Here is a 26,709-nt window from a genome sequence, read left to right as displayed (position 1 = left end):
TGTGTGTGTGTGTGTGTGTGTGTGTGTGTGTGTGTGTGTGTGTGTGTGTGTGTGTGTCAGGCCAAAGACTTTAAAGGTAATGTTGACCCAGCAACGTTAACAGGGAACAAGCTCTATAGGAATCCAAGTGATTTTAACTAAAATCAAAGCTACACATGGGCTCACTCAACATGGGCAGCTCAGATACAGTACTCAAATCTAATATCTGTCCAAGTCCAAACTCAAGCATCACCTATGACTTGTCACTAAAATTCAAACTGCATTGTGCTGATTCGCTCACAGATACAGAATGCCGCCAACTAAAGGTTGAGAGGAATTTCAGCCCCAGTTGTCTTCAGTTTGGCTGGCATTATAAGAGTGGATTTATTCCCATTCTTTTATTGCTGTCTGGTAGCCCAAAGAGAAAAAAAAAAATCAAATCTTAGTTTAAGAAATTGAAGATATTTTGATCCAGCTTCATCCATGACACTGGTAAATTTCACACCTTTCTTTAATTCTCAAATATAATCCTGAAAAGGTTAGATGAATAACACAACCTACACTAAAACTTTTATGTTACAATATTAATCAGTATAATAGATGTGGTTAGGGAAAGATGTGGTTCCGGAGATGAGCTTAAGGCATGATATAATACCAGAAAAACAAACAAACAAACAAACAAAAATGGATCTAACAGATAAAGAATCCACAAAGAGAAGGCAAAGGATCCTGGACACCGTAATGGCAGCACTGTTCTGAGAGCTGGGTCCAGGCTATAGACAAGAGTCCAGGCTAGACGAAGTTAGAGGGATCCCAGGAAGATGCACCCAAAGAGCAAAGTTACAATGACCCAGCATAAGTGCCTGAAGATTAAATTTACATACTGGAGGGAAATTTAATGATCAAATTAAAAGAAGCAGTGGAAGACAAAAAAAAAATAATTTAATTATAATCGTTAGCCTAGAGGGAACTCTGTTGTTCGTAATCAGAATGCACCACTGGCTTGCTGTAGAAGGTGTTTCGACAGTAATGATATTAAAAACTACATTTTGATTGGATGAAGATTATTATCGCAGCCCTTTTTCCAGAGAATTTGGAAGAGACAAGAAAGTAAATACAAGTTCATGGGTAGAAGACTGAGAGTGAACCCAAACAGGCTGAGGAAAATCCCAAAGCAAAGAGGAATATCTTACTTCCTGTGCCAAATGCTGGCAAGTCAGAATAGTGGGAAATCGTGTATAGAAGAGTCCACATGACCACAGACAGGTAGGAAAGGGCTGCAGACAGTCCTCAGTAGGTAAAGCTTGCCTCACCAGCATGGAGATGCGAGTCCAGAACTCACAAAATTCTGATGCTTTTTGCTACACATCTGCAATCCCAGCACTCCTACCGCCAGATGGGAAGAAGGGACAGGATAATCAAAGATAAGACCCTGACTCAAACAGGGTGGAAAATGGGAACCAACAGCAGAGACTGTGCTCTGATCCCTACATGCATGATATGGCACACAAGTGCCTACAGTCACATATATAAACACACACACACACACACACACACACACACACACACAAAATTATCACAGTCGCCTACAATTAGCCAAGGTGCAAAGAATAGCAGACCGCAGAACTCTAAGCTCTGAAAGGAACATATACGCTGCAAACCCTTCTCAAGGCTCAAGGATCATTGCAGAAGAAGAGGTGGAAAGAGCATGAGAGCCCAGGGTATGGATGAGTACAAGATGACATTCTGTGTTGTAGGGGTTTAGGTTTATGATATGTAAACATGTTTTTCTTGTAATCCCAAGTGGGAGATTTTAGTTTATTGACACCTGTTAACTGTCTCATGCAGAGCGTGGTCTTTGCCAGCTGGAATTAGTTGAATTCTGAGGAGTTTGAAGGGTATAAATATGATATCCAGGGGACGGGGGAGTGCAGGGGGTTGGAGAAGGCAGAGGAGGACTGCTTGCTGAACCTGCTGGCTTGCTGTTTTGCTGGTTCCTTGACTTCTGGATTTCCTAACGATGGATATTGGTATTATCCCCAAAAGAATCCTATGACCTACCCAGCAGGAAGAAGTAAAGAAGGCTCCATCCCCCTTCCCTTATAACCTTCTTTTTCCCCTACCTGGGGTGGGAGGTTGGAAGGGAGGTATAAGCTTTAAGGAACCCTCAAATAAAGTAGCATTTGAAAAACTAGCACCTACAGTTATGTTCGGCACACAGCAGGTGAGTTACACATATGAACTCACAGCAGTTGTGCCAAGCCCGAGCCAGACCAAATGCTAGCAGGGAGAGAGGGGTTGGAAACACAGAGCCATCACAAGCCATGGTCCTATTGGCAACTGTTAGTTCTGGAAGAGGGAGAGAGAGTTTTCTCTAACGTTATAGCCCTGTTAAGTTGATAGTCCTCCAGGAGAGGACACACCCAAGAATATCTGAGCAGCACAAATCGGTCTTGAAGAATTATTTTTAAGGGGGTAGAAAGGGGGATGAATTGGGAAAAACATGGGGGTGCATGTGATCAAAGCATGCTGGAAATACCTTTCATAGAACAAAAAAAGAAGAGGTGGACAGTGCTGTTGAGGTTGCTTTAAGAAGTAGAATGAGGCAGAGGTCATGAATGTGCCTCTGTCCATAAAAACTGGAAATCCAATGTGTATTTGTGCTTCTCCACTCATTGTTCACAGATTTTTTTTAACCACCATTGAAGTATTTAGATTATGGAGAAGTTGTGTGGTTTTGACCATTTTTCAAATAAGGAGTATCAAAATTTATTCATCTTTTCCATACTAATGTTCCTATCACTCCTGGCATACTGGTCTGGAGTATACAGACAACTTCCCTGAATTTGTGACTCACATCTTAGTTAAAGAGGCATGCCATAAACATATAAGAAAAATATTTTTATTTTTTATTATCATTTATTGCAGTTTATTCAATTTGTGTCCCAGCTGTGTCCTCATCCCTCATCCCCTCCCAATCCCACTCTCTGTTCGTCTTCTCCTCCTATGCCCTTCCCCTAGTCCACTGATAGGGGAGGTCCTCCTCCCCTTCTATTTGACCCTAGCCTATCAGGTCTCATCAGGACTGGTTACATTGTCTTCCTCTGTGGCATGGCAAGGCTCCCCAGGAGAGGTGATCAGAAAGCCTTTCATTGTTCATCACAGAGAAAGCCCCTGCTCCCCTTATTAGGGAACCCACTGGGGGACTGAGTCTATGGACTACATCTGAGCTGGTGTTTTAGGTCCTCTCCATGCATTGTCCTTGGTTGTGGTATCAGTCTCTACAGGGACCACAGGGCTCAGATTTTTGCCTCTATTAGTCTCCTTTTCTTGAGTGAGGTAACCCAGAAGCAGAAAGACACACAGGATATATACTCACTCATAAGTGGATACTAGACATATAATATAGGATTAAGCATACTAAAATCTATACTCCTAAAGAAGCTAAACAACAAGGAAGACCCTAGGAAAGATGCTCAATCTCATACAGAAGGACAAATATGATAGACATTGGAAACAGGAGAAGACAGGGAACAGGACAGAAGCCTACCACACAGCCTCTGAAATACTTTACTGATCGAGGTATCGAAGCAGAGGCTGAGACTCATAGCCAAACTTTGGGTAGAGTGCAGGAAAATATTAAAGGGTGTAGTTACAGACTTTAACAACATAATGAGATAAAATATGACAGGTACATCAGGTTAACTAGGAAACATATACTTCGTGGCAGTGAGACACAGACAAAGCACTGCAAATTATCAAGACTTTATTAATTTTCTCTCCAAAGAATTACAAATATAAGAGTCTGAACTGTCTCATCCTTGTTGGCATCACCAAGCAGTCTTTGTTCCTTCCTGTGCCACCCATCAGGTATGGCCTGTGCTTCCCATGTTTCCTCCTCCCTCTTGGGAAATCTCATCATATTGTTTGCTGTCCTGTGACAGGGAACTAATTGTCAACAGGGGATAGAGACTTACATCTGTTTGGGAAGAGTAATCAAAAACGCATAAAGTGCTATTTCTAACAGGAGGAGTCTGTCATCAGAGAAATACCTGGGAGCCAGCTCTTCCCATTAAGTAGCAACCGTTGGAAGAACTGTTTGGCCTATCAGGAGAGCTGCCCTTGATCTATCAATGATTCATTTCTGGTATCATGGCTTTCAGCACTTAGCAGAAATGTGATCCAGAAATACAGAGAAGAACTAGCAAGAAGAGTGGGTAAGGAGGCAAGCAGGGAGAAACGCCATAGCAGCTACAGTTGTTCATGTGAGCGTGAGAAAGAAGCTACTAAGTTTGTGGATGCAGGGAAGCTGCGAGAGCAGAAAAGAAGTTTATTCCCAAAAGAAAGTGAATGGAGACAGGAAGCAAGTCCTGCTTTAGGAAGCATGAACATGAAGAATGAGCAGATGCAGAAGGAGATAGATGGCCAGGCTGTGTTTATTCACATGTGTATGTGAAAACAATTGTTACAGGGAGACTCAAGCTACACGGCAACTCTGACTACACTTTGGCCCACTTTACTAAACGTTAGAGTCAGATATGTAACAGTTCACATAGCCTTACAAAAGGGCGTGTTCAGCTCAGCCTAGTAGCTGCTTACACCAGCGCTTTAAAAGCGAATTCTCCTCTCTCCCTCCCTCTCTGTCCCACTTACAAGCACTAACCATAAGTCTGCCATCAAACCAATTCTAATCACCACCGCCATCGTCTTACGCTTTGACTGTTAAACATTCTGCTGTCTTCCACCCTTGAGACCTTACAGCTTTTTTTCCCCATAGCATTAGAGTGATAGTTATAAAACATGAGACAAGTCATGCTATGATTCAGGGATTTGGCAAGCTAAAACAGAGACATGATGAGCTCAATGACACCACAGCAAGATCCCATCGCAAAAGAAGAAGGAGGAGGAAGAGAAAAAAAAAGAAAAAAGAAGGAAGAGAATGAAGAAGGAGAAGGAGGAATAAAAAGAAAAGGAAGAAGACAAAGAAGTCTTCCTTCACATTTGACTCCAAATAAAAGCCATCTAATCCCACCTGACCTCAACACACACACACACACCCTTGCCTTTTCTAGCCCTGCGTTTGTATGAGGAGATTCAACAGTAAAGTAATAAATTTTTAAAACTACATCTTAAGAGCTACCATCAGGTCCCCAACTAAGGCAAAGAAGGGCGGTCATAGGTTTGGGAGAGCTGGAAAGGGTAAATATGAGTGTTGTACAAGAAAAGTGGCTCAGCAAATCTGCGAGGGAGGAGCCTGAAGAAGGTATGATACAGAAGTACAGGCTTCAGTGGCACTTTCTCTTGGCTGACTCCAGCTGATGCTCAAGGAGTCCTGGAACAGAAGAGGGAAGAGCATCCAGAGGAGGAGATTTGAGGGTGCTGGGCAGTAAGAGGTCAGGCTGAAGGAACGTGAGTGCTCCCATGCAGATGGAAGAAAGACTTTTGTTTTCCTAGGCATTCTTAAGGCAAAATGATGGGGGGTCTCAAAGAAGGTCTCGGGACCCTGAGGAACTTGGTAGACAAACTCAAGAGCAGCCCAAAGCAAGAAATCTTCCCAGAAATAGGAATCCCCTACCAAAGTCTGGGAGGAAGAATATATACATGACTTTTTTTTTTTTTTTGCCAAGGCCATCCTACAGACACCAATGTAAGTAGCTTCCCTTCACAATTATTACAAATTGGTAACCTTTCCAAATTAGAGACCCACAGATTCAGACTGATGGCCACTCTGAAATACGACTTTATCTTTAAAGAAGGTGGAATCCAAAGGGCAGCTGTTGAAGCAGCTTCTGAAAGGGCAGCTGAACCTTCAAAGAGAATTTGTGATGTCCCCAGCATTTCTTAAAAGACAAAGAGGATAAAGTTTTTAACACATAAAGATCATATCTCCTACACACACAGCCCAAAGGTAAGGCTGCATCCCTGGATGCTGACCTCCTAAAGAGGGTTAACAATTCAAGTAAAGATCAGATTTGCAAATAGGAAGTGATGACTTAGAAGTTGGCTTAGAAAGCACTCCAAAGAAAACCCCTTTCCAAAATCAAAACCAAGCATAAAGGTCTTTGAGTTTATTTTTCACTAGCCCTGAATATACTTACATATGGATTTATAAGTCTTTCAATATGTGAAAAAAAGTAATATTTTAGGCAAAACTAAAATCATCTGTCAGTAAACTTTTGAGAGCACCTGCATGAGGCTCACCTAAGGTTTTCATGCTCAAAGAACATGTCATAGCCTCCAGGTTGTTCTTTCAGACTGTTCTGTAGTACCTCTGTCCTGAGAAATGCATACCTTCTTAGAGGTCAAAATTGAACTTACTAGCTGAGCGCTGTGGCCCATGCCTGTAATGCCAGCACTCAGGGAGGCAGAGATAGGCAGATTTTTGTGAGTTCAAGGCCATCCTGTTCTACAAAGTGAGTCCAGGAGAGCCAAGGCTACAGAGAGAAACACTGCCTTAAAAAAATTTTGAACCTAGTGGAAATCATTAAATAATCCTGTGATGAGGAAATAAACCTCTCTTCTGAGTAAATACATAAATTTAGAAAGTGGGATTGCCTAAATTTCTGTCTGACTCAGTTGTGTTCTCTTCTCTACTCTCTTTGTGGCTCTCCTTTCCCAAGTACCTGCTTAGCCAGCTTCGTGCCCCTACAGTCTGGGTGTCAATTACTTTCTAGAGCCAATGACTCCTAGAGCCATCTCTCCATGGCTCAGGTCTCTGAAACCCCCAACCACATTCCAGACAGCCCAGTGAAGCCCTCCAGCCTGAAGACCTCAGCATCTCGTCCTGTGGTCCTGCTGACTCCTCCTCCTCTGCCTCAGAAACGTGCTTTGTGGCTCATCCAGCTCTTTGTAGAAATCTGAGTCCTTTCGGACTGTTCTCTAGTACCTCACAGATTCACCTCATCATCAACTACAAATTTAAAGACAGCTTCGGGAACATTTTGTAGATTCTCCGTAATGGATATCCCAAATAAGACTCAACCTAGGATGTGTTCCCTACATCTTACAGATGAAGGCTGACATGCACGCTCCTTAAAGTTTATCTCCTTGTTGTTCCTCTTTGCCCCAGGGATTTTTATGCAACTTCAAGAACGGGGGCACATAAAATAGATATGCAAATCAAGTATTTACTGCTAATAAGTCATAAAAATTAACAATTATTTGGTATACGTTTTACTATTTATTTAAAAGTTAAACAACTTTTCATAGTAATAAGAAGGATTTGTTTATTTTTACATAACGAATCCAATCACAGCTAAATATTAGATACTGCAGAACATAAAGCATCTGACCTTTTCCAAGGCTGAATACACTTATTTTTATAACCCTCAATGCTATGGACACCACATTTTATAGATGCATGGTATAAAATGGCAGAAGCATGCTTTGGGCCATTTCAGACTGATTGAAATTCTGTCCTTATCCTGAACCAAAATTCACTTACGTATTTTTTTTTTTTTTATGAAACTCAAGCCAGGAACTCAGACAATAATTATCAAGATCAAATATGCCAGTATAATACGATCCAAAGATGAACGAATTTGATACACACCGAAGAATCGGGGCAGGAAATATTAAAAGTCTGTTTTCTGTAATTAAAGCTCGTTTCTGTAAAAAGCAGCAAACTTGGGATATGCAGGGAAGACACTGACCTAGCACAGTGGCCTTGAATCTGGGCCAGCGTGGTAGGCAGCAGCCATTAGTGTTCAGGGGTGGGTGGTAGATGCTGTGCGAAGCATGTGTTCTATCTGTCCAGAACCATAGCTGTAGTGAAATCACAGGATGTAACATGAGCAAGCACTGCCAAAACACCCCCCCCACTTCCACATCTGATTTGTCATTCATGTTTGATCTTTGCACAGTCACAAATCTTTTACTGATGCCAAATTTCCGTGTACTTCACAGTCGGTCACAGGGTCAGGTCCCGCAGCCTAGGGAGCTGGTATAAATTCTTAATAAATGATGATGAAAAACTTGAACCTAGGTTGCCAGACTTGAAAGACTATAGCTTTCACAAGCCGCGAGCCACCTGCTCTGTCGCTTGTCCAAAGCTGGATTGCAACATTGCTGTGTTCGATGTTTGGTATGTTTGTTGTCTGGGGCCATTCCAGCGATACAGCAGTGGAGATGAATGGCTACAACAGAAATCTACCATCCACAAAGCCTAAAACAGTCACTGCCTGGCCCTTTACAAAAAAAAAAAGTAATTTGCCAACTCTACATTTAGACCACCCTCTCTGTACATGTCACACTTCATCATGTCTTCCTTTCTTTGTAGCCATTAGCTTCTCTAACCAATCTTCCACACAGACGAAGCAAATTCTTCCGTTTATCCCAGACCTTGCAGGATAAAAGCCAAAGCCCTCCCAAAATGATGAAAAGCCCTTGGATGTCATGCTTTCCCTTCTTTCTCTCCAGACACGTCCACTTTCCACTCAAGCCAAAATGAAATGAATCGAGTTCCCATCAAAAAAAAAAAAAAATCCATTCCTCCCCCCCTTCTCCCTCTCCCTCTCCTTATGCTTCTCCCCCTCCTTCTCCCTCCTTCTCCCACCGCCCGTCTTTTTGGAAGTAGGTGGTAACTTCCTTACTTGGCATCACATTCTAAGTTAGATGAACTGTATCACTCATTTGCTCACTCAGCATGTGATCAGTGAGCACAAAACTCTCCATGAGAAAGCAGTTTTCAACTAAATAAACAATAGCAAAATGAGCAAACACTGCAGTTGGGATCTCAATTTCTCTATTTGTTCCTACACAATCTTGGTTCCTGGTATACAGAGATGTAAGCTGGACATGAAGGAAGAGATGGACATTGATCTAGGTAGGAATGTAAAGTCAGGTGGGAGAGAGGGAGACAGCACAGTGTTTCTCTTGTCTGTCCCTCTGGCTGTATTAACAAGCTTAGTGAAGGCCAAGACGCTTCTAATGGCCACATACCAGTGCTGTATAATGACTGCTATAGTTCCAAATGGACTAAAGAATTCTCATAATACACAGTTCAGTTCCTGTGTGCCGGATCTCAGCACCACACCCAGGCTACTTAATAGACCATTAAGAACATTTCTTGTTGTGTTCTGGAAAGACTCTTTACAGATTCTGGGGGTTCTTGTGAAAATGTGACGTGGCATAAAAGGAAACAGAATATGAAAGAACATTCCTGCAAAGGGCAGTTCTATTTTGATAAGGAGTGGGGGGGACAAGAAGGCACCTTACACCGTCTTTTTTTAACTACTGGCCTACATCTGAAAGCAATAACCATAAAAGTCTACCTAGAACCATGAATTCTGAGCTCCACAAAAATGTGTCGCCTCGTGGGAGACTCGGTTCATTAAAGGAAAGAGGAGATAAAAGCAAAAATCCTTCTTACAGGCAAGGGTAGAGCAAGCACAAAGAACTGGCCCAGTTTCCAAAATAAACATCAGGCTTAAAGCTCTCCCCGTCCAGCTAAAGAAAATGAGCATGCTCATACTCCATTTCCTGCCTACACCACTAGAGCAGGCACAGGAGGCAGAGCAGTTAATGTTATACCTGAGCTAACTCAGTTTGACATGACGGTTGGAAGAATGTCCTCCATGTTGGATCAGAGCGACAACTCACTTTTAAGCCTTTCTGTGTATCCATCTAGGTTGGGTAACCTCTTAGGTCTCCACAGGTGTATTTGAAAAATGTCTCTTGTGTCCTGAGTCATGTGCATTTCAGTCGTCCCAATTCCTCATTTCTACATGGAAAGACACTTCCTTTTCCAAGTACACCTCGCTGGAGCATCTTTTCTTAGCTTCATAAAATCCTCCTGACAATCTTCCCTCTCTTCTCTTTACTAGGCTTGTGGAAAAGACACTTCTGCTCTTCATAGAGCTGTGTGTCATTTTATGATTAAGCCACGGAACTCTTTGGGACACCACCTCCTTTCGACAGAATCTTGTGCCCCTCCCCATGGACAGTGGTGTAACCATGTGAAGGAACACTAGAATGTCAGCATTAAAAAAAAAAAAAAAGTGATTTACTCAACTCCTGCATTCAACATCTGAAAAACTAAAACCCACAGAGATGTAAAGACTCTGTAAGATGGTCCTTTGGGCCTTGGTACCCAATTAATGGGTATTATTTTAGTCTATTGGTCTTCCACTCTCTATTGATGTTCTTTCCAAATAAGGAAGTGTGAAGGCAGAGTCCATAACCTCATCTTGATTCTCAGAATGCACAGCACAGAGATGCTAAGTGAGCTCACGACTATTGAAGAGGATGTATGGTGCTGGCCTCTGTTTGATGATGAATGACAGCTGGGTGGCTAAATGCATTCTGGTGACTCTTACTACCTACATGGAAATTCAAATTTCCCATCACACACATCCCATTGGCAGATTGTCTTCGTAGTCTGTTAATCTGCCAAACCACTTTCCTGCACTACAGGACATTTCTAGAGTGTTTTAGTGACCGCCAATGATATCATTTTGGAAAACTGCACACTATAATCATTATTACCTGGGTTTCTTGCTTGCCAATTAAAATGTATCAATTTAGTTATATTTATGGTTTTCAGTCTTGCTTTTCTTAGCTTTTCAAATCGCTCTCTTCAGACTATAGCTGAATAAATGCTCAGTTATATTTCATATGATTTAAGCTACCTCAGTCCAGAAACTAAACAAACAATAATAGAAAGAATAAATAATGTTTTAAATAAAATGAATGCTCAAAGTCTAATCTGGCAGCCCTTTGACGCATGCTGTCTGCATGCTTAATACCATATAAATAGAAGATTAAAACAAATACACATATATAAATATGTATGTGAAAAAACACTAATTATTTATGAATGAATTATCTGTAACTTACTTTCTATTCATGTTTCTCTGTTTTATGAAATTGTAATAAAGAAGCAAATATAGAGTTCTTTGTGATGGTTAGAGAAAACAAAAATGCAAGTTATATGATAATTTAGTAATAAAGTAAATTGCTTTCTTGATGAATATCTAGAAGAGGATTCATAAAAATACATTAAGACAAGAGGATAATCACATTAGAAAAAATCTACACTCATATCCTGTTGTTTTATAGCCATCAAAACAAATTATCGGTGTTCTAAGGTGTTTTATGAATAGCTGCAAAATTAGACAATCTGTTGATCTTTAGAAAGTGGAAAATTATTAGAATTCAATAACAAGATTATGTAAATGAAGTGGATTAGAAACCATTTCATGAAAGCATCATTAAGTATTTACTGATCAAATTGGCAAAGAGATTACCCACCTTTTGATTTAACAAAAACAAATCTGCTATTCTCCACAACTGCGGGAGAACTGGACTGCTATGATATGGAAAGCCTTTGATAGTGAATTTCATGAATGTCAACAAAACTTCAGATTCATTCACAAATGGACAGATGCAGAGCACTAGAGAGGACCTGACTATGTTATTAGGCTACTCCCAGAATTATAGAGGTCACTCCAGACAGGAAGCATGCAAAAACTGGGAAAAGACAAATTTGAAGTCATAAAAGAAGGGTTGAAAACATATGTTGAGAACAAAGAAATCAGTTCAGGTTGAATAAATGGATTCTCCACATTGGACAAGCCTAGGATTGAAAGTTTGACATTTTCCCTAATAGCAGATAACAGTAATATATTGTGATCTTACAGACATAGGAAGAAGCTGAGGTAAAACACTGTGAATAGGGAAAAGTTATAACTATTTCTTCTAAATTGAAGAAAGATTTAGGCGTAAGATTTAGGAAGCTGAGGAAATTAACAAGGTCCAGGTAGTTCATGAAACTACCAGACTTGAATAGCTCAGAAAGTTATGAGATTCATAAGGTCCCTCACAAACATTATAAAGGCAGAAAACAGTTTCTGGAGAAAGGAGGCTCTTCAGTGAAGCAGCCTACAAGTTGGGCATTGAGCTCCATGGCTGCAGTTTTCCTGAGTCATCACCCATACCAGGATGGGATTTCTAGTGAAGAAGCTGCTGTATTTGAGTCGCCTGTGCTCCTATAATTAACTCAAATAATCTTAAACTAGACATGAAAGCAATCATTTCTTTGGTCAGTCATCATTGCCCTACATGAAATGAAAAGATGTGTTTACATTCTCCCAAGAAAAAGCCAAATAACAATCATGGCCATAATGTTTCTTTAAAGATTTCTTTGGTATTCACTCACAAAAAAAGAGTCATCTGATTAAAATCTTGGACAGAGTCCACATGCAGTTTAGTGGCAGGTGGCAAGAGAATGGGAAAAAGAAAAAAACAGCGGATGGAAGAACTGTATGAGTTACCACTAAAATCTCTAAATTTTGTTGCACGGCATGAGAATTTCAAGTCGCTTTTTCTGGGATAAAATAAGTCATTGTTTATGAGTAATGATTATTTTTCTCATAGTCAGTCGGCATCGCCAGCATCTCCATCAACTTTTTGACAAAAGGTTTTTCATAGTTATTATGCTATATGGTCCAAAGTGGTTCTTGTCAAGCCGCCAACACAGACTGACCGGATTCTCAGCACATATGAAAGCATGAACTTTTCTATTTCCTACTTCCCTCTTCCCCTTCTCTCCTTTTACACGTGTGTGAGCGTGCACACGCACCAGAGAGAGAAAGAAAGAAAGAGAGAGAGAGAGAGAGAGAGAACCTTAAATCCCTGGCAAGGATGGACAGCATGTACTCAATTCTGAGATGAGCAGAGGTATGTTTTTGCTTATTTTCCTTGGTAGTATTAAGTGAAAAGTAAAACAAAAATAGCACCAACATTACAAACAACTGCAACCTTTATATTTGGTATTCTGTACATATGTGTCTAATAAAGCCTGAAACTGTGCAAGGTATCACACTTCACGAGTCTGAACAGTTCCTATAACCTCAATTTATTTAAAGGGAAATATGCCACGAAATCACCGAAGACTGCAGAACTAAGAAGGATATTAAAATCTATTATTTCCTTGGAACAATCTGGCTATAAAAGACAGATTCACACAGAGGCTTAAATAGAAATGTAAAGCCAATTGGCAGAAGGACGTTAAGTACCAGAATCGATTAAGAAAATGTCTACTCCTGATGCACCAGCCGAGGACCATGCATGGAGAGGACCTAGGCCCCCTGCTCAGATGTAGCCGATAGGCAGCTCAGTCTCCATGTGGGTTCCCAAATAAGGGGAGCAGGGGCTGTCTCTGTCATGAACTCAGTGGCCCGTTCTTTGATCAATTCTCCCTGGTGAGGTGGCCTTGCCAGCCCACAGAGGAAGAGGATGCAGGAAGTCCTAATGAGACTGAATAGGCTGGCGTCAGATGGTAGGGGAGGAGGGCTCCCCCTATGGACCAGGGGAGGTGGAAACGAAGGTAGAGAAAGGGTAGGTGTAACTGGGAAGAGATGAGGGAGGGGGCTACAATTGGGATGTAAAATGAATAGATTATTTAAAAATACATTTAAGTTAAAATAAGAAAAAAAAAAACAAGAAAGCATCTACTCATGCATTGAAATGATATGGCAGAAACTCTAGGGAGACGGCGGCCAGCCTTAAAACTAAAGAGAAACTGAAGATAAGAGGGTAGGAGATCTACATCTTGCAGATATATTCAGCCACACAGAGAATAAGATTCAATCAACTCTGAATCAATGAAGTTTTGAAAACCCAACTGAAACAATGTGAAAACTTCCAGTAGAGGTAGACGCAGAGGAAGAGCGAAGGGAGCGATCACCAGTGATGTATCTACTGGCTGTCTTCTTAGACCTTCTACCAAAGAGTCAACTGAGTGAGAGACGTACTCACTAGCCCCTTCTCTCTCTGAGCACATATAAAGTATAAAGACTGCTGATACTCTCAGAATCACCAAGTTGATGGAAATAGAGACCAGTCAAATGTTCTAGAAGGAAAGACTAGCCTGAAAGGTTTCAAATTAAGCTACTTGGAAGGGCACTGTCAAATCTGTTGAGCTGCCTCAGAGTTGGGCAGTGTGCTTCACAATTCCAGGTTTTATGAAGTATCACCCATGCTAGGGTGGAATGTGGGTGATAGAGCTTTGTTTAAGTCATTTAGACTTTCTAAGCAATCTCCCCTCCATATGTCTGTAAGTAACACCAACAAAATTCATTGGTTCACCAACCTAGGCTTCGGTGGTATCCATGCTTTTGTCTGTCATCAGTTCTCCATCAATAATAGGTCAGGGGGTGAGTGCTATAAGCAGAGGAAATTAGATTGGCTCAAAGAAAATCGATATGCTCAAAGACAGCCAGAGACCTAGCATGGACTGGAAGAGAAACAGACACAACCAGGAAGAATAGAAAATATAGAGAGTAAGAGAGGATATGATCTTGTCAATAAAGGTGGAGTAGGTACTAATCCCTACTGTGAATAGAAGCTTCTCTAATGAGGGCTGAGTAATCTGTGAGCATAACAGTAAGTTATTAGGAGTGAGCTTAATACTATGTCCATTTAGCACAATGACAGTAGTAGGCTCTCCCCTATGGTCTATGACCTATTTAGCCACAGGCTCTTGACCTGACAGTGGATTTCCACTTGTTGGGTGAAATTTAAATATAATCATATTTAAGAACTCACATGTTCATGCCACTATTGCACGACTGGGCACATCTTTCCAGAACAGATATTATCATAGCTTCCTGAGGCTCACAGATCTATAAGATTAATGATTATAGATCTCTTTTGATAGCATGGATAGCACCCCCAGAATTATGGAACCTAACCCATAGGAATGATACTTCCATATCACTACCACGTTGATAGTCACAGGTTTTGTGTGACTCAGGTGCATTGTCTCTTCAACAATAGGGTCTAATTCTCAAGCTGTCAACAGTAATCAATAGCACTGACAATAGTTAAATAGAAAGTCCATTCTTGACACAAGGATTTTTGTTAGTAAGTGGTATCAAATTGAGGCATTGTTGCCTAGTTAAGGTTAACTCCATTTCAATTCTTTCTATATGTGTGTATTTATATTTATTTTAGGAAGCTTCTACAGTAGTAGGTATTGTACAATGATTACCTTTTTAGGAGCTATTGGTTAGTGAGGTCCCATAGATCCCCAAATAACACAAGCTATTGTCAATGCTATTGATATATAAGTATGGAGTGTGTGTGTGTGTGTGTGTGTGTGTGTGTGTGTGTGTGTGTGTGTATTTAGATTTAATAGAATGGGTTGCAGGCTATGGTCCATATGGCCCAGCCAGTTCAACCATGGCCTACAAATGGAAAATGCAAAAATCCGGTAGTTGTTCAGCCCATGAGGCTGAATGTCTCAGCTGGTCTTCAGTATATGACGAACCCCAAATAAGCAGACTCTAATGCCAGTGAAGGAATGGACTTGCCAGCAAGAGCAAGCAGGCAAAGAGAGAGGCATCCTTTCATATCCTTTACATAAGCTGCTATCAGAAGGTGTGGCCCAGATTAAAGGTGGCTCTTCTCACATGAAAAGATCTGAAGTAGAGCTGTATGCTCCTACCTCAAGAGATATGGTTAAAGTATATTCCAACGCTATATACATAAATGGAAAGAAGTGCATGGGTAGAAGTTGGGAGATATTTACATAAAAATACTGTCAGTGTTCTCCAGTAATCAGTGTGACTAAAACAATCTGCTCTCTACATGTTTTTATATATTTTTATTGCTTTAAACATTTTTCTAATATTTGTTTACAGTAAGCTACATTAAATTTGTTGATTTAATGTATAGTTTCATATATGTGAAATGCATTCATATTAGAAATATTATATGGTTGAATAAAATTTATTCTCAGTAAGAAAAAAAAGAGAAAGATCTGGTTAAAAGTGGGTCTTCCTACTTCAAGTGATTTAATTGAGAAAAATCCCTCACAGGAGTACCCTGCCACTTGGATTTTAGTTAATTCCAGATGCAGTCAAGTTGACAAGGAAGAATAGCCATTGCAATGGAGAACAGGGTGGATCTGGGAAGGATTAAAAGGGTGGATTTTATCAAAATTGTACGAATTGTATAAAATTCTAAAAGAACAAATAAAAATAAAATAAAATTTCTACATGTATGGGAAAACAGTAAGTAATCTTGCATTTCTTTTGTATGTATTGGAGATATCTGTGGTGAGGAATGTTGCTGTATATTTACTTAAAGGGGTACTCTAGCTTCTAGAGTCTAGACAGAGATCCTAGGGCAAGAATAGCAATGGAAGCAAAATATAGGAGACTGTTTCAAAGGTCCAAGATATCAACAACATTGATTGGGTCTTAGGTGGTAAGCTGTGGAAGCACAAAAAAAGTAATTAAATGTAGTTAGAAGGTCAAGTCAAAAGGCTTTGTTGTGAGTGGATATAACACAAAAGAACAGAAATCAAGGATGCTTCCCATTCATGGGGCTTGAGGAACAAAGGAAATAAAAACATGTTTCAACATCTACATAGTTTTTTTTTTAATTTTACTTTGATTGTGTTATGAAATACTATTCCAGACTACCCATCTTAAAAAAAAAAGAGTCTGGCAAATTCTTTAAAAACTAAATATGTACTTACTTGTAATCCTGGGCATTATTACAGAGAATTAAGAACATATGTCCATACAAAAATATATCTACAGATATGCAAATACCTTTATCTATAGTTCTTTCAAAGTAAAAACATTCAAAAGGAGTCCAAGTTGATAAATCACAAACATACTTGCACATCAGAATGTAGAAGTTGGCAGAATTCTCACATTGGTTCCCTGTCCTGTGGAGTGAGGGGGATTGTGGTTGGAAAGGCTAAATGGAAGCCTTTGCTATTGCCTCTGACAAGGAGAAGAGTGTGAAGTGAATAAAAGAAATCATATCGAATCCCTGAAGAAAGTTCAGGAATTAGTGCCACCATCAAGGACTTGGAAGATGCAGGCATGGTGGTCCCCTCCACATTTCCCTTTAACTCCCCTATCTGGACAGTGCAGAAGGCAGATAGACCATGGAGAATAACAGTTGACCACTGAAAACTCAGTCAAGTAGTGACTCTAATTGCAGCTGCTATACCAGATGCTGCGTCCTTACTTGAGCAGATTAGCACATCTTCTGGTACATGGCATGCAGCTATTGATCTAGCAAATGCCTTTTTCTTCAGTCTGTCCAAAAGGACCACCGGAAGCAATTTATTTTTATTTGGCAAGGCCAGCGGCATACCATTACAGTTTTACCTAAAGGAAATATTAACTCTCCAGCCCTGCGTCATAACTTAGTTTGAAGAGATTTGAATCATCTGTTTCTTCCACAAAATATCACACTGGTTCACTATATTGACAACATTATGCTAATTGGACCAAGTGATCAGGAAATAGCAACCGCTTTGAACTCATTGGTCACACATACACACATCAGAGAACAGGAAGTACATACAATCAAACTTCAGGGCCTTCTACCTCAGTGAAATACTCCAGTCTGTGGGGCATGCAGAGACATTCCTTTCAAGATGAAGGATGAGTTAATGTACCTGGCCCCTGCCACCACCAACAATATTCTAACAGTGGCCTCCTAGAATCCTGGAGACCACACATTCCTTTCTTGGGTGTGTTACCCTGGCCCATAAGCCATGAAACTCAGAAAGCTGCTAGTTTTTTTGTGGGGCCTAGAACAGAAGGCTCTTCAACAAGTCAAGGCTGCTGTGTCAGCAGCTCAACTACTTGGACCACATGACCCTCAGACCTAAAGGTACTTGAGGCATCAGTGGAAGATATGGATGCTCTTTGAAGACTTTGGCAGGCCTCTATGGGTGACTCACAAAGAGAGACATCTGGAATTTTGGAGCAAGGCTCTACCATCATCTTCAGACAATTTTCCCTCTGAGAGACAGCTCTTAGCCTGCTCCTGGCCCTTAGTGGAAATAGGACATTTGACAATGAGCCACCAAGTTATGATGAGACCAGAGCTGCCCATCATGTTCTGAGTTTTATCTGACCCATCAAGCACTAAAGTAGCAGGTGCGCAGCAGCAACCCGTTATCAAATGGAAGTGGTATATACATGATTAGCCCTGAGCAGGTTCTGAAGACACAAGCAAGTCACATGAAAAAAGTTGCCCAAATGCCAATAGTTTCTACCCCTGTTCCAGTGCTGTTTACTGCTAAGCGCGCACCTATAGCCTCCTGGAGTGTCCTCTGTGGTGGGTTGGCTGAAAAGAAGAAGACTGAGGCCTGATTTATTGATGGTTCTGAGTGTTTTGCAGTCAGCACTCAGAAAAGGACAGCTGCAGCATTACAACCCCTTTCTGGGACAGCCCTGAAAAAGACTGGCGATGGAAAATACCCAGTGAGCAGAAGTTCAGGTAGTGCACGTGGTCATACATTTGTTTTTCGAAAGGAGAAATGGACAGATGTGCAATTGTTTACTGATTCATGCAGCATTCTTCCTGACAGGCAGGTTATGTAACCAAGGAAGGTGTCCAAAAACAGAGGGACAGATAAAGAAGATACGGTATGCAGACTGCGCATGTGTGAAAGAGACAGGAAGAGGAAGGAGTTTTATGTGAAAAAACATAACTGCAACTGAGATATTAATTTTAATTAAATTAAGCAAGTCTCAGAAAGACTTTGTGTTTTCTTTCATTTATAGTCCTTGGGTTTAATATAGGTACATAAAGTCATACGTGTGTATATGTCATGAGCGCAGAGGAAAATCATCTAAGAGAATGAAGGCTCCTAATGGGAGGAGACAGGGAGAAGGCTGTGAAGGGCTACGTACAACGTACAAGTGTGTTGAAATGTCCTTACATAACACAGTGTCATAGGTAATGAATACATATGAAGACTTATTATGAAACATAACTAAATTAAAACTCTTAATTAAGGACATCTTAATTAATAAAACTCTTAATTACGATGTCCTTTAAAGGGTGAATGGGCAAACAGTGATGGTCCAAACCACAAAATGAAACCCAGAAGAAAACAACTGATAAATTCCATTTACATTCATCTCAAATTGGATGTATAAAAGGCAACTTTTAAAAGTTTTGTTTCACATGATTGTTATGATATCTTAAAAATCACAAGATCATAAAGATGGAGAATAAATTATTCTCAATAGACTGCGGAGGGCAGTAAAAGACGTGTAAAAAAAACCTGTGGTATTAAGAGAACTGAAAAAATCTGCACACCTAAATAAGGTGAGCTAGAAGGACCCTGGGTAAGATGATCCATCCTCACTCAGAAAGGCAAACGGGATGGACAATGGAAGAAGGAGAAAACAAGAAAGAGGACAGGAGCCTACCACGGAGGGCCTCTGAAAGACTCTACCCAGCACTGTATAAAAGCAGATAACGAGACTCATAAACAAACTTTGGGCAGTGTGCAAGGAATCTTATGAAAGAAGGGAAGATAGTAAGACCTGGAGAGGACAGGAGCTCCACAAGAAGAACAACAGAACCAAAAAATCTGGGTCCAGGGATCTTTTCTGAGACTGATACTTCAACCAAGGACCATTCATGGATATAACCTAGAACCCCTGCACAGATGTAGCCCATGGCAGCTCAGTATCCAAGTGGGTTCCCTTGTAAGGGGAACAGGGACTGTCTCTGACCTGAACTCAGTGGCTAGCTCTTTGAGCGCCTCCCCTGAATGGGGGAGCAGCCTTGCCAAGCCACAGAGGCGGACAATGCAACCAATTTTGATGAAATAAGCTAAGGTCAGATGGAAGGGGAGGAGGACCTCCCATCTATGGACTTGGAAAGGGGCATAAGAGAAGATGAGGGAGGGAGGGTGAGATTGTGAGGGAGGAAGAAGGGGACTAAGCTGGATACAAAATGAATAAACTGTAATTAATATAAAAATAAAAATTTAATTAAAAATTCATAATATGAAATGTTACATTCACAACTTAAAGGAGTAAGTTATTCATATTTTGAATTAAATAAAAACTACTATTGGTGATTTTATTTCCACCCAGTCATTTTCAATGTACATTATATACAAGTGTTTTAACCAAAAAAACTAATTTTACAATACATGTAAAAATATGGGTTAGTTAAAATATTTTTGAAGAAGCAGAAAATAAAAGATTTTCTTCCCCCTCAAAAAAATAATCTTTTCTGTTTTGTTTTGCTTTTTGTGTTTGTGTTGGTTACTTTTCTATCATGGTATAAAACAGCATGACCAAGACATCGCGTGGAAGAAATAACTCATTTGGGCTTCTAGCCCAGAAGGTTAGAGTCCATGATGGTGGTGCGAAAGCATGGAAGCAGGAGCAGGAATCTGAATGCTCACATTTTGAAGGTCAGGTAGGTAGCAAAGAGAGCCTCCAGTGACACACTGCCTCTTACATGGCCACACCCCCTAAGCCTCCCTCCCAGGACCATCAATCAGGGACCAAGTGTTCCAAGGGACATTTCACTCCCGCCACCACAGTCCTGGAGGTCAGAGTCAGGGCCTTTCAGGCTATGCAAGCACACTCCCACTAACCTACGTCCACAGCTCCCAATCCCGTATCTTAATTGTGAGAACAGTGATAAGACTCGGCACCTGTGGCAAAACATAGACTGTAAATTCTGATACTGTATCCCAGGGATGAGAGAAGAAAATCGGGAGGAAGCAAACAGAGCCTTTCTCTGCACAGGCACGGCGGCTTCTGGTGCTTTTGTAATTACTTCAGAATAAAAAGGTCACCAAACACTAGATGTGGGTAAGTGTCCGGGAACCTGGACTTCATAGTTGTCAAAAGCAGCGTCATGCCGAATTCTACATTTGACAAAACGTTTTCTTTGTCATATCATTGCCTGAACATCTTTTAAATAGGAGTATCCATTGAATTGATCGTGGGAGATGTCCGTGTACAGAACACAAACCCTTTCCCCCACCCCAAGACTGCTAGAATAGATAACACTCGCGTTCTAATCCTCCCCCTCTCGGAAAACCTAATCCAGACTTACAACCCGGGAATTTTTGGCTCTCTGGCTGTACACACGGTGAATAAAGTAAGGAACTACACACTTAATAACACTGGTGCTCCAGAGACTTACCAACACTCTCAACAATGAATACTTAGACAGGGATTCTCAACCTGTGGGTCGCAACCCCCCCCCCCCCCCCGGGGTTACATACCAGGTATGCCCGCATATCAGATATTTATACTATGATTCATAACTGTAGCAGAATTCCAGTTATGGAGTAGCAACCAAAAGAACTTGGACGGTAAGAGTCACTACAACATGAGGAACTGTATTAAAGGGTTGCAGCATTTGGACAGTTGAGAACGGCTGAACTCTAACATCTTTCTCATGAATGTCCATATTTTTGGAGCCTCAAAAAAAAATGAAATGAAAAGAAGATTTACACCACATTATACCAAACACCAATGCTAACAACTTCAAGGCTTAGTTAGGAAATATCTTAACACTGACCACATCCTCAGCACAACCTTAAAATTACACCAGGTTTCTGGACTAGGCTTGAAGGAATCATCTAGGGCAGCCTAAGGGTGGAAATGCCTGGAAACTTTCCTTTGAGACATTTTAAAACGGCATCTAATGTCTGTCCCTCTTTCATTTCTGGAACTCTGATACTGTTCAGTCAGAATGTAAGGCAGAGAACATGCTCTTTAGCTCTTTGAAAGGGCATTCTCCTTTCAAGAGCATCAGCAAGTCCCTGTACTCAGGCATACACACTGCTAAAGGCCTTCAGTTCACCAACCCTTTCACTCTCTGGCAAAACTCAACCGACTTCAGTGTTTGTCAAAAGGCTACATTTATGAACTGCTTTTCACTACCCTTCATTATAAAAAAAAATACATCTAACTGTATCCTTAAGTCCGCTTTAATTCAGAAATTCAGTTATTGACTAAAATATTTTCTAACTATGGTCTTATATCACATCCCATCTGCTTTTTTAGGAATCCAACTGCCAACAAAACCTACAGAATGCGCCAGACACCTCCTGTCTAGATACCAGAGCTAGTTCCTTCTCAAGAGCTGCTAGGCACAACACCACGAATGGAATCCAGTCACAGACATCCCAGTCTGAGTTTTCTACCATCCCCCGCACATGCGCAGTTTTTCATGTGCTAGTGTATTCCAAAGAGAAAAACACATTTCTTGCATCTCTGATTTTCCAGGGCTGCATCAAAAGTAAACCAGTGGCAAGTGATTTTAGTTTAAACCTTTCATAAGAAAAAGATCGTTTCAATCCGGTCAGAGTTTAGAGGCAGGAAAAAAAAAATTGCAAACACTAAAATTAATAGAGAAAGCAAAAACGGTACTTACAGCCAACCATCATCATGGCCACTGAGAACATCTTTTCCACGTCTGTGGTTGGAGCTATATTTCCAAATCCTATGGTTGTAAGGCTCGTCATGGTGAAATAGAGGGAGGAGACATACAGGGAGTCCTTGCTGGGTCCTCCTTCCCAGATCCCAGCACTGGTATTGTAGCGATACGGAGTCCCAATGCTCAAGGCCAACTGGTAGAGCCAGCTGTCTATTTGAATGGTGTTGGTGACTTCATCAATGACTTCATAGTCTCCGATGCTGTACCAGATGCAGGCCAGCCAGTGAGCAACCAGTCCAAACACACACACCAGGAGCACAAGGACCGCCGCTCCATATTCCAGGTAATGGTCCAGTTTCCTAGCAACTCGGCCCAGGCGTAAGAGGCGGACCACTTTTAAAGAACTGAAGAGACTGCTGATTCCCTGTGCAAGTGGAAAAAAAGGTAAATGACAATGGGAAACAATGTAATGGGCTACCCTTATGAATTTGATCACCCAATTATAAACGAAAAGCATGCGTGTAAGAAAACTCTGTTTTTTTTAATTTTATTTTTCTTTTAGTTACAATTTGTTAACTCTGTGTCCCAGCTGTATCCCGCTCCCTCATTCCCTCCCTCTCCCCAACTCCCTCCCTCTTCTCCTCCCTGCCCCTTTCCAAGTCCACTGATAGGGGAGGACCTCCTCCCCTTTCATTTGACCCTGTTTTATCAGGTATCTTCAGGGCTGGCTGCAAAGTCCTCCTTTGTAGCCTAACAGGACTGCTCCTCCCTGGGGTGGGGGGGGGGGGAGGTCAAAGAGCCTGCCCTTGAGATCCTGTTAGAAATAGTCCGTGTTCCCCTTACTTTGGAAAACTACTTGGTTACTGAGCTACCACGGGCCACATCTGAGCAGAAGTTCTAGGTTATATTCATAGATGGTCCTTGGTTGAGTGTCAGTCTCAGAAAAGACCCTGTGCCCGGATATATTTGGTCCTTGTAGAGCTCCTATCCTTTCCATATCATACTAACTTCCCTTCTTTCATATGATTCCCTGCACTCTGCCGAGGGTTTGGTTATGAGTCTTAGTGTCTGCTTTGAAACACTGCTAGGTAGAGTCTTTCAGATGCCTTTTGTGGTAGACTCCTGTCATACATTCAATGCACATCCCATTTGTCTTTCTAAATGAGGATTGATCATCTTCACCCATGTCCACTTTCTTGATTATCTTCTTTAGGTGTGTAGATTTCATTATGTTTATCATATCTTGTAGGTCTATATAAGTGAGTATATACCAAGTTGGGCTAATATCCAGTATATATAAAGAACTAAAGAAGCAGAAAAGCAACAAACCAAGTAATCCCATTAAAAAAATGGGGAACGGAGCTAAACAGAGAATTCTCGAAAGAGGAACATCAAATGGCAGAGAAACACTTAAAGAAATGCTCAACCTCATTAGCCATTAGGGAAATGCAAATCAAAACAACCCTGAGATTTCACCTTACACCCATCAGAATGACCAAGATGAAAAACTCAAGGGACAACACATGCTGGAGAGGTTGTGGTGAAAGGGGAACCCTCCTCCATTGCTGGTGGGAATGTAAACTGGTACAACCACTTTGGAAGTCAATCTAGCGCTTTCTCAGACAATTAGGAGTAGTGCTACCTCAAGACCCAGCTATACCACTCCTAGGTATATACCCAAAATTTGCTCAAGTACACAATAAGGACATTTGTTCAACCATGTTTGTAGCAGCTTTATTTGTAATAGCCAGAACTTGGAAACAACCCAGATGTCCATCAACGGAGGAATGGATACAGAAATTGTGGTATTTTTACACAATGGAATACTACTCAGTAATCAAACAGGAGGAAATCGTGAAATTTGCAGGCAAATGGTGGGATCTAGAAAAGATCATTCTGAGTGAAGTATCCCAGAAGGAGAAAACTCTGGTTTTAAGTAAGCAAGAAAAAGCCAAAATGATAAATATTTTTTCTTTTAAATGTAAATTCTATCCCACCCAGGAATAGAATATTGCAATAGAGGAATATCGAATGGCTGAAAAACACTTAAAGAAATGTTCAGTTTCCTCAGTCATCAGGGAAATGTAAATCAAAATGACCCTGAGATTTCACCTCATACCCATCAGAATGACTAAGATCAAAAACTCAAGTGACAGCACATGCTGGAGATGATGTGGAGAAAAGGGAAACCTCCTTCATTGCTGATAGGAATGTAAACTTGTACAACCACATTGGAAATCAATATGGCTCTTTCTCAGATAATTAGGAATAGTACGACCTCAAGATCCAGCTATACCACTCCTGGGCATATATCCAAAATATGCACAAGTATACAACAAGGACATTTGCCCAACCATGTTCATAGCAGATTTATTTGTAACAGCCAGAAGCTGGAAACAACCCAGATGCCCTTCAGTTGAGGAATGGATACAGAAATTGTGGTACATTTACACAGTGGAATACTACTCAGCAATTAAAACAAAAAAGGAAATCATAAAATTTGCAGGCAAATGGTGGGAACTAGAAAAGGTCATACTGAGTGAGGTAACCCAGAAGCAGAAAGACACACAGGATATATACTCACTTATAAGTAGATGTTAAACATATAGGAAAAACATAGTAAAATCTGTTCACCTAAAGAAGCTAAACAAGAAGGACACTGGCTAAGATGCTCAGTCCTCATTCAGAAAGGCAAAGGGGATGGATATCAGAAGAGGGGGAAGACAGGGAATAAGACAGGAGCCTACCACAGAGGGCCCTTGAAAGACTGTTCCATGAAGGGTGTCAAAGCAGATGCTGAGACTCATAGCCAAACCTAGGGCAGAGTACAGGGAATCTTATGAAAAAAGGGGAAGACAGAAATACCTGGAGAGGACAGGAGCTCCACGGGAGACCAACAGAACCAAAAAATCTGGACACGGGTATTCTCTGAGGCTGATACTCCAACCAAGAACCATTCATGGAGATAACCTAGAACCCCTGCACAGATGTAACCCATGGCAGCTTAGTGTCCAAGTGAGTTCCCTAGTAATGGGAACAGGGACTGTCTCTGAACTTAGTGGCTGGCTCTTTAATCACCTCCCCCTCAGGGAGTGTAGCCTTACCAGGCCATAGAGGAAGAAAATGCAGTCACTCCTGATGAGACCTGATAGACTAGGATCAGATGGAATGGAAGGAGGACCTTCCTATCAGTGAACTTGGAGAGGGGCATGGAAGGAGAAGAGGGAGAGAGGGTGGGATTGGGAAGGGATGAGAAAGAGGGCTACAGGTGGGATACAAAGTGAATAAACTGTAATCAATAAAATAAAAAATATTGTCATTAGCTAAGAACTGTTCAATCTAAGAGAATTATAATTTTCAAATGCATTCTGCACTGAGTATAGATAAAGAGGTGGTATATTCAGGCCCTTTCTTTTTTCTTGCTATGAAAGTTTTCATTTAGTCTTTATTTTCTAAAAGTTTAAAAACTTCAAACCTTCTGAATAAGGAAACCCAGTCTGACTAGTGAAGAAACAATAAACACTTCAGTGCATACAGGGACAAGAAACAAAGATCATTATTCCCACTGTCCCAGCCTGGATGAATAGAGCTAACCCTAGGGTTTGTACACAGACTCCAAATTCCCACCGTTCTCTAACAGTCATAAAGAACTTATCCAAAAAATAAAAAAAAGAGCAGAAAGACATTCACATTTTGTTAAGAAACATATTGAACTCAAGGAATGTCCCAGAGTCAGTTTTTCAGAAGCATATGATAGGTTACCAGGGGAGGAGGGTGGAGGGGTAGAGAGGCAGGGAAAATGCATTCCTGACACAGGTTGAAAAACAGAGGAAAATTAAAGCAATGACCTGGATCCTCTCACCTGCAAATCAAGTGAAAGCCATGAGCTCCTCACCATGAAATCCATTCCCCAGATGGCAGACAAAGCAACCATCCTAACCTACTCTGACTGGCAGGCTGGAACCGATATGACATCAACAGAATTCTAATCACAGAATGGTGAAGTTCTTGACATTTAAGGCAAAATAAAATAAAATAAAATAACAGTTTCAGAATATGTGTTTTTTTTTTTTAATCTTGGAAATTTTGAAAAGAAAAAGAAAACCAGAACACAAGATGCAGAAGCACCTCATCCTGAAGACAAGAACCATTCGGTAGAGAAGGCCATTCCAGCAGTTTCGTTTCCACCTGGCTCTCTTTAGGCTAGCCTCAATTTCACTTGCCAGCTCTCAGATGTCATGTCATATCAACAACCCGGAAATAAATTCCCTTTTCATTTGAACAGCTGGAGTAAAAGTAAGAGTAAAGTAAAAGAACTGTAAGTGGTTAAAAGAAGTAAAGTTAGTGCTGAGGAGACAACTTAGCCCGTGGAGGGCTTGCTGCTCTAGTATGGGCAACCAGAGCTTAATACCCAGAAACCTTGTAAAAGAGGTCAGGCTTGGTGGCCTGTGCTTGGAATCCCAGCACCAGGGAGGCAGAAACGGGAAGATACAGTCCCTGGTGGGAGACACTGCTTCAAAACTGAAAATAAGGTTGACAGTGTTTGAG

General features: G+C 41.0%; 1 protein-coding gene across 1 annotated transcript in view; it reads right to left on the bottom strand.

The window, feature by feature from the left end:
• Nucleotides 1-26,709, bottom strand: part of Kcnh5 (potassium voltage-gated channel subfamily H member 5) — a 235,340-nt gene that overhangs the window by 109,090 nt on the left and 99,541 nt on the right. Inside the window, exon 7 of the mRNA XM_055595313.1 lies at nucleotides 22,159-22,585. Within this exon, the coding sequence (XP_055451288.1) occupies nucleotides 22,159-22,585 (427 nt within the window). The remainder of the gene's footprint in view (nucleotides 1-22,158; nucleotides 22,586-26,709) is intronic.

The sequence above is a fragment of the Psammomys obesus genome, unplaced genomic scaffold, assembly GCF_907164565.1.
Source record: "Psammomys obesus unplaced genomic scaffold, mPsaObe1.curated_primary_1811, whole genome shotgun sequence".
Taxonomy (NCBI): domain Eukaryota; kingdom Metazoa; phylum Chordata; class Mammalia; order Rodentia; family Muridae; genus Psammomys; species Psammomys obesus.
This window is presented reverse-complemented; position numbering and strand designations above follow the sequence as displayed.